The following is an 8,806-nucleotide window of genomic DNA, read 5'->3' on the forward strand; positions in this document are numbered from 1 at the left end:
CCAGTATAAGGGTGCTCACTGGTTCCATTAATAACTATTCAGAAGGTTGAAACGTCATCATCATATCCAAACTTCTAAACAACAGCTTCAATCAGTTCACAAATATTGAGATGATTTTGTATCAAATTAGTAAATAAGGAAATTCTGTCCCCATTCCCACTCCCAGTTAGTCTGGCAAACACCTATCTCTCAAAGTGCTCAAAGTCTGGAATGTCTTTTTGATGTTGTTGGACTCTGCACAATGTGTTGATAATGAAGGGGGCTAATTGTCTCTGTCTTTTTCACTCAAACACCCAAAGCCACACACAGCCCCCAAGTGTCACCCCCTTCCATTACAACAGTTGGATTTTCAAATCCTAACAAGAGGTCTCAACCCCCAAGCCACAAAATACATGAGTGAATCAATCAAACTTGTCGTACAATTTCTGAGAGAATATTGCATTAACAAACTGCCTCCCTTCCAGACCAGTATGGCCACAACTCTCCATGCACTGAATCAGGTGGGTCGTGTCAACCAGGCTAACTCCCAGTGGCTGTTGTGTTTTGAAAGTGGCTAAAACTGATCCCAGTGCAGAGAATGCTTTGAAAGCAGCACATGGCCTGAAAGTGTCTCATGACCTTTGTCACGTGGGCTATGAAATGTTCATGACACAATTAAGGTGTTATAAGCAGTGTCAAAAGGCAAGACAATCATTGTCATGACATATCTTATAACCATTTAACATTTGTTGATATGTTAAGAAGCTGTATGATAGGTCTACAACATTGTCGTTACAGAGTAAGGTGTCAAATTATTACAGAGACATTCGCCACCTTATTACTCACATCAAATGAATACAAAAGGCCTCATCAAAACCAAAATATTATTACAATTGTTTTAATCAATGACCTTATCATTTATGCTATTTCAATTCCTTAAATCATACATAGGGGCATATAAATCAGTGGTGGTAACATTTGAGTTTCTGGCAGTTACACTAGGCTAGCCCAAGCATGTGATGGGCACATAGTGTAACATTGTCATTACTTGCTGCGCGAGACAGACTATCCGACTACGTGAAGATGCAGTCAACCACTCTACTTTTCAAGTGATAAAAAGATTACCGCAAAATGACTGTGTAATAAGATAAGATATTACTTTGGATTTTTACATCACCTTTTGGCCCATAAAATGACTATCTGTTTTTGAGCAGGAGCTGGGACCTACACATACAATTAATCACATCTTTAGCCACTGAAAATGCATGACACCGCCTGGTATGAAGTCCAGTCAAAATGAGACAAAACCTGCTATGTTTTAGTTAGGACCTAAGGCAGAAACTGGGACTGTCACTTCTTCTTCTTCTTATTCCCTTTTGTTTTATTATTCCCCGCAACCAGTTTAACTCCTTCTTCCTCTTGTCGGTGCACTTTGGACCACTCCTTCTGCAGTTGCCTTAGGAGGTCAGGGGTCAGTAAGCCCTCCTGTACCAGGCGGGAACCTAGGGACTTATCCAGCTGCCAACCCTCTACTCCACTGTCCTGGGCCTTGGGGGCCCCTCGGACCCTCCTTGGGGATACTGGGCTGGGCCCCAGCCTCCTCTGGTTGGACAGCGGGTTTGTCCCCGGGGGGGCGTTGGTCTCCGTGGCCCGGATGAGTCGAGTGATGTTGCGCACACCCACCTGGATGATGCTGTCCAGCTCCTTCTGGATCTCTCGGACATGATTTGCGTCCGGGAACATGTCCATGAAGCGGTAGCTGGCGACATGTGGAGAGGATTATTACTATCGAATTCAGATTATTTGCAATAAAGACAATCAATGATCTCATTATACACATTGTGTTACTCAATTCTGTGATGACTATTAGTATAAGAGCAATAGGTAATTTGGCTAGGTGAATGGTTTGATATTGGTAAGGTAGAGATGGAATCACCTGAGCCAGAGGTAGAGGTCTAGCACGTCATGGACAGCCTCCAGGTGCACCAGGTCCTTGATGTTCTTGGGTGGGACCAGCGGCCAACTGACATGCCGACACACCCAGTCAAAAGTCAGGGGCTCATCTCTGCTGAACTGTCTGGCAAACTGGACAAGGAGAGATTGTGTGTGATGTGACACTCTCCCAATCAGTCTCATCATCCAGCCCCAAACACTATAGTGCTATAAACCTTATCAATAGGATTACACTTAGACCATAGTCACAGTAATATGTCATTCATCCAATTCACAACAGATCTTATCAATACTGTTGCCTGAATACCACTCATGTCACGTCCCTTAAAGCTCAACAACCAACAATAAAACCTTATCAATGCTGTTATAGTTCCAGTAAGACGGTTCATATCAGAGGCAAACTGGCAACGTCATGCCAGAATATTAATCAATGACGTGACTCAAGCAAGGACATGTGCTGCCTATGACAAATTCTATATTCCAAATGGTGGACCTATTCCTGAATAACATTAAATTAGGGTGTTAACCAGTTAAATTCAGTCAGAGGTCAAAGTCTGTATTCACAAAGTGTCTCAGAGTAGTAGTGCTGATCTAGGATCAGGTTCCCCCTGTCCATACAATCTTATTCATTATGGTCTTAAAGGCAATGCCGATCCTATATCACCACTCCTACTCATACTTTCTGAATGCGGGCCCAGATGTTTAAACAAGTTTTGCTAATGGAAAAGGGATTCTGCTGTAAACATGTCTCTGCTCCTACCTTCAGGAAGGAGGTGCACACAAAGGGCTGCTTCTTGTTGATGGGCGCAGTGCAGAACACATATCGAGAGCGCAGGTTGAGGGGAATGTGCTGGATCATGTCAGCCAGGAACTTGAAGTCGTCAATGTTGCACACAAAGTACATACCATCAACTTGGGAGAGGCTCACGAATATATCCTGGCGGTAGAAAGAAAATGGGTTACTTTTAAATGAACACAAATAATTCAATATTAATCTGTAAATTGACCAACCGTAAATCTTGATTCTCGTTACAGAGTAAATTGCAATGAAGTAAAGAAACGTACTATCAGATTGGACAAGGTGGCATCAGGTAAGTGGTAGGCAAACATTTCAATCTGCTCTGCTGTGGGGTGCAGCCCAGCTGTCTAGAATTAGGAAATTAACACCATGTCATACTTGATTGGCATTAAATAAAATAAAGGATATTGAATAGTCCGAACAGAAGGTCAAAATTCAGAAATGGCCCATGTGCTGTTCCTCACCTCTATGGCGTCGACGTTCCTGCTGAGTATCTCCTTGAGAATTGGCAGGTCGTCGCGGTGCATGGTGGTGACCTCGCCCTCTTTGAAGATGGAGCTGAAGCGTCCGGCCCGCCCGGCGATCTGGAGAGCCTGAGATGTGGAGATGGTGTCCAGCTCCTTCTCACCCTTCTCATTGATGTTGGGTTTCACCAGTGAGTTAAAAATTATTCTCTTAATACTCCTAGTGTGGGAGGGACATGGTAGCGCGCTTATAGAGGCAACAACTACAACTTTACAGCAAACTAAAAATCAACTAATCATGCAAGAAATGTGTATATATTTTCTGTTAAGTATTTTTATGACAATCTGTAGAACAATGTACTTCAAACGTAATATGTATTGTCAGCGATAAATTAAAATTTAAAAAAGCTTCAACAATATGCTAATAAAATCAGTTTCAATGTTCAACTTACAGGTTTAGTCCCATCCCTATGGCATCTGTTGCAACCAGGATCTTACACGGGTCCTCTGGGTCATTGAACTTCTTTGCTTGAGATAGTTTGGTGCCTATTGACCATATAATTAACAGTGCTTTAATGATACACACTATTATACATTTAAGGATGAGTAATGTCACAGCGGGAGTATATCAGTTATTTGTTTTTCCGTCCAGCACCTGAACAAGTTGAATGTCCGTATTTGACATTTTTCACTCTCCATCACCTCAATTACTGACATCTAAAAACAACCGTACCAGGTGGAAGGCTGCCGTAGATGACCGCACACTCCAGGCCTCTGATCTCGATCTGCCTACTGATGGAGTAAATATCGTTTTTGCTGAAGCATACGATGCAGTCGCCTGGTCGCAGGTTATCCAGAGACTCCACAGCATGGTCCAGTATTGAGAAAGGAGTGAGCCTCTTGTAGTTACGAACCTGCCAGTAGATTGGGTCAACTGTAAGACACTTGACGTCGCAAGTATTTTTTGGGAGTCGGTCTGGAATCCCGAGTTTATATTCTCATAGGATGAGACCGTTGGTATTCAGTATAATCATGTTAATGACATGATGACTGGAACAGTCTCATTAGAAGCCAAACACACTAATGGTCACTAGATTGCCCAGACTCACCTCCACCTCCTCCCCTGTCGTGTACATGAGCTCTGTGACAAAGTTAATAGCTGCAGGCTCTCCGCACACATGGATCTCATCAGCACACAAACCTATTCCCGGGACACAAAGTAAAGGCATAAGAGGGAAAGCGGAAAAAGAACAATGCATTAGTTATTACTGTGAAATCATAATTTTACCTTATTATTATTATTGACTTAATAAATAGCTTGTTATTTATGTACCATAACAAAGTGAAACCAAATATTCAGATTTTGTGATCTTACAATGGCCTGTAGTTTGTCCTAACTGTCACAGTGAAGTTACTGACCAAGCAGAGCCCTAGTCCAGGCCCATCCCCTCGATATGTCTCTGATCATCTGGATCTCATCAATGACAGCAACTTCATCTGGACAAAACACACAAGACACATTTCACATGTTAGTCAACACTCAGATGGTGATAAGAAACGTCAAATGCAGTCGAGCTCTATCAGAAATGAATCAAATACTTAAATCAAGGGTGTCAAACAAACAGTATACTTTAAAATTACTAAAAACAAATTGAAATTGTTTTGAAATTATAATGGACCTACACTCCTACAGCTTCTTGACTGTGTCCAGCTCGCTAATAATCACCTGAATGAAAGCTGCACAGTCAGGGAGCATCGGAAATCCCCAAAACAATAGATAGAGGACATTTTTTGGCAAATTTTGACAGCGAGGAAATATAACCGATTTTCAGTGCGGCCCTCTGGATCTCGTTGAAGACAGAATGCTGCCCCCAGGGCAAAATTAGTTTGACACCCCTAACTTGAATGGTAGTGATAAAATACCCTAATGTACATTAAATATGTTTAACAAGTTGAGCGATAAGGTAAGATACTGACATGGTGTTGTGACACTGCACATCTCGATAGTACAGGCCACATGCTCAGCTTGTCTCCCCTCCTCATCCACAAATGTTCTCTCCTCTCCTGTCACCAAATCACATGGCACACCCTGGGAGAAACAAAAAGTAAATTTAACATCTTCCTTTGACATAGTGCTCTGAGAATGAACTTAAAACATTTTGGAAATTATTGGTAAGAAACACTTAGATAAACACATTTTACCTCTAATTTTTCAAGGTAAAAGGGCAATTCCATGTAATGGAATTACGCTGAGACTCATATTTTTCACTTTAAAATGTATACCAAACAAAAAACATTGATTTTAAAGTTGAACAAACCATGGAACTCTATTCACAAGGCCCAATTTCAACAATTTCCACGGAACATTTTACAAAAAAACATTTACAGGAGAATAAAATACATTTTACCATAAAACTTTGAATTTGCATTTTTTTTATTTCATGTATTGTGTAAATTGTTTAAAGTAGTCATTGTTCATTGAGTTGTATGGTTTGGTAAACCTTGAAATCAATGGTTTCTGTTTGGCATTTTAAAGTAAAAAGTCCTAGCATAATTCCATTAGCATGGAATTGCCCATTTGCCACAGTATGCAAAAAGTCTTCTAAATGACGTATTCTCTCTATGGAAGGGTATACTAGTGAATGTGGGGTTATACTAACAGCATTGTTGCTCTTTTCAAAGATCTCGTGGGCTAACAGCTTCAGCGGTCCACAGTAGACTCCAGACTTGGCAGCCAGGTATCTCTGAATTGCATGATGGGTCTTTCCACTGTTGGTGGGGCCAGCATGGAATATCACCTTCCTCTGGATGGCTCTAGCCTCAGGGTACCTGGGAAACATTCAAGTGGATGGCTGAAAGACAGTTGTGTGGAGTATTGCGTGAACACGGCACTAGGTGACCTCAACTATATACATACACACATTTTTCATGTTGAAAATGCTCTTCCATTCATTGTATCCATTGTGTGTGTGTGATATATATATATATATATATATATATATATATATATATATACACACACACACACACACAAATGGATACAATGAATGGAAGAGCATTTTCAAAATGAAAAATGTGTATATAGTTGAGGTCACCTGAAGATGACGTGTGATACTTACCAATTAGCTGGTACACGCAGATCACTGATTTTGCGTAGATCCTCCATGCAGTCCAGCATGGGGAAAATCTGCTTGGCATGTCTCATGAAGTAAGGATAAAGGTCATCTATGTGGCCTGACGAGCACAAGCAAAAACACTCATCAGTTGACAGGGTGTGAGGGGTTGGAATTAAGTTTCAACTTGCAGTTGCTTTAAATCACTTGATTCCTTAAATGATAAGCACAGTGTTGAACTCACCTGCTCCACAGCATATGTCATTGAAGATGATATGAAGGTCTGCACTGAGCATAGAGATTTCTAGCACATACTTCCGAAAACTGATGAAGGCTTGGTGAAAGAGGCGAGCTGACATGGAGATCAATGTATTAGTATGACCATAAGTTGGAGAAGTATCATCACAAAAAAATATATTTGATGAGAGTACCAGACCGTTATGCCAGCCAGTTGAAACGATTAAGTTGTTCTCACCATCGAGACCTTGATCAGCTGCAATTTTTTGCATCTCTTTCCTTTTGTAGAACTTGTTCAACATTTTGAGAAGTTCATCTGTTAGGAGAAACCACATGGGTCTGGTAAAATTGCCATACAGTAGACCTATTCTTAAAGCTATAGACTAAACATTATAGAAAGCAAGTCACAGCGAACACGTTTACAAAATATCTATTGACAGGGAATTTGTCCAACAGTTCATAAGATCTTGAAAAGTCTCAGATTCATAGCTAGCTTTTATCTAGCTACGACTGAGTCATGGCTGTAGACTCCATAGTATATAGTTAAAATACAGCCATGTCTCAGGGCCAACGTTAGCCTGTTGATGACAGCTAAGTGGAGGATATCATCAACAGTTTAGTAGCAGTCAGCTACAGATATACTGACAGTTTTCTATTGACAGCTAATCTGTGTAGATGGCAATCAACATTAACAGTTAGCACTACAGTATGGATGTACAGTACTTTTGTCCAAAGGTTGCGTGAGCTCAGCTCCCACAGCCCCATCACTGCCGACATCACTCTTGATGCTGAGAGGCACAAATAGTGAGGTGTCTGGTGGTCGCGACGAACTGTTTGAAGAAACACCTTGTCTGGTGGACACAGAACCAGACAAGGACCCTTTCAAGAACGTTATAGATCCAGAGTGTACACAACGACTGTCCACCAGAGCATTTGTGTTTCGTACAGATATGGCGCATATTCTGTGTTGTACTCGTGAGAACAGAAGCATACAGCGGTTTATTGACATTCTTAGTTGCTAGATATTGTCCGCGATTATGTTGCCTTGTCTGGTGTGTCAATAAACACTTTTCAATGTCCCATTTTGCAGTTTATCAATCTTTTCCCTGGTAAAACTTTGCACAGTATTGCAGCAGAGGACGGTCAACATCGGCTTCTCTCTGTGATACAACGTGCAGGAGGACCCTTGTTTGGATTGTAGTCCAGAAATATGCCTGCACCGATTTGTTAAATTTGTTTATTGTATTAATTCACAAAATGCAGTGCTTTAGTTAGAAAATATACAAGCTGTTTCTTTAGATATTACTTGATGATACATTCAAATAATACATGTATTATAGCAGCACAAGTCTACCGACAATACTTCTGGAAAGTCTGTAGTGCATAAATTCCACAAACCAAACGGACCCCAAAAACGTCAAAGTGCAACCCCCCCCCCCCCCCAGAAAAAACAGAAAACAAATGAAAGACAGTACAGTATAAAGTTCGGCAGAAACTGCTTCTCCCAAATAAATCCCCGATAACACTTGTGCGTCGTCTTGTGATGTTCTGCCTCTGGGTTTAGAAACTCTTAACAAATGTTAGCTGCAAGTTGACATTTCAATCACGAAAATAGAATGCCTATTATGACTCAGCACTTGAGTGCGATCAGTGGCACACAATATTGTGAAACATTTTTTATTTGAATGCATATAACCAGATTGTAGGTAAAACCAGAATTGAAAATGTAAGTGCTATCCAGAATTCTTGGGATCCCTACCCTTTTAACCCGTGCATTAGAGACCTCTAACGCCCATAAAGGTCCGGTTCAAACTCCCATTTACCAACATTATACATTGGAGGTGCCGAATAGGCATTTTTTAGGTTGCTTGTACATTTTTATTTAGACCTTTTTTGGAAGTACATACCAGTTGTAAAGGGAGTAAATTAAGATTGTTGCTAAGCGAACCCCTATTTGGTGATGAACGAATGTATTTTGATATTATAACTCTTGCGTAGCTGGTGAATGATTTGGAATCGGAGCTTTCTGGGCGTTAGAGATCTCTAACCATATACATTAAAACCTAGCGCATAGTGATGCGTCGTTCGAACGAAATTCTCTTTTTGAACAGATATTTTTGGTGAACATCGCGAACTGAATCACATCGATGAAAGAGCCTTTCATTTGGCTCCCTGATTTGCATACTGCTGCTACCATAGCCGCGGGAAGTAGGGGTGCTGCAACACCCACTGATAAACAAAATATGAAACTAGGCCTTTAG

The 8,806-nt window shown here is 41.0% G+C and overlaps 1 protein-coding gene across 2 annotated transcripts; it reads right to left on the reverse strand.

Annotated features, from left to right (window-relative positions):
* Positions 1–861: 861 nt before the first annotated feature.
* On the reverse strand, positions 862–7,717 carry supv3l1 (SUV3-like helicase). 2 transcript variants are annotated; one of them, XM_064933807.1, is made up of 15 exons: positions 7,269–7,717; positions 6,784–6,861; positions 6,553–6,660; positions 6,315–6,429; positions 5,856–6,024; positions 5,173–5,284; positions 4,615–4,692; positions 4,305–4,396; positions 3,929–4,109; positions 3,648–3,741; positions 3,196–3,415; positions 2,998–3,078; positions 2,693–2,869; positions 1,916–2,064; positions 862–1,738 (listed from the first exon to the last, which is right to left on the reverse strand). In XM_064933807.1, the coding sequence occupies exons 1-15, from the start codon at positions 7,552–7,554 to the stop codon at positions 1,330–1,332; spliced, it is 2,349 nt and encodes a 782-aa protein (XP_064789879.1). In that variant the 5' UTR covers positions 7,555–7,717; the 3' UTR covers positions 862–1,329. The 2 variants fall into 2 exon arrangements, with proteins under 2 accessions (XP_064789879.1, XP_064789880.1); XM_064933808.1 differs by lacking the exon at positions 2,998–3,078.
* Between the last annotated feature and the right edge of the window lie 1,089 nt (positions 7,718–8,806).

This window comes from Oncorhynchus masou, chromosome 24, assembly GCF_036934945.1.
Source record: "Oncorhynchus masou masou isolate Uvic2021 chromosome 24, UVic_Omas_1.1, whole genome shotgun sequence".
Classification (NCBI taxonomy): Eukaryota; Metazoa; Chordata; class Actinopteri; order Salmoniformes; family Salmonidae; genus Oncorhynchus; species Oncorhynchus masou.

Excerpts from the sequence above, each read along its gene's own strand:
- supv3l1 (XM_064933807.1), bottom strand. The coding sequence starts at position 7,554 with ATGTCAATAAACCGCTGTATGCTTCTGTTCTCACGAGTACAACACAGA. Across the intron at positions 3,742-3,928 it reads CTACGGCAGCCTTCCACCTG|GCACCAAACTATCTCAAGCA; the intron begins GTACGGTTGTTT and ends TATGGTCAATAG. Across the intron at positions 3,416-3,647 it reads ATAGGGATGGGACTAAACCT|GAGTATTAAGAGAATAATTT; the intron begins GTAAGTTGAACA and ends CTCCCACACTAG.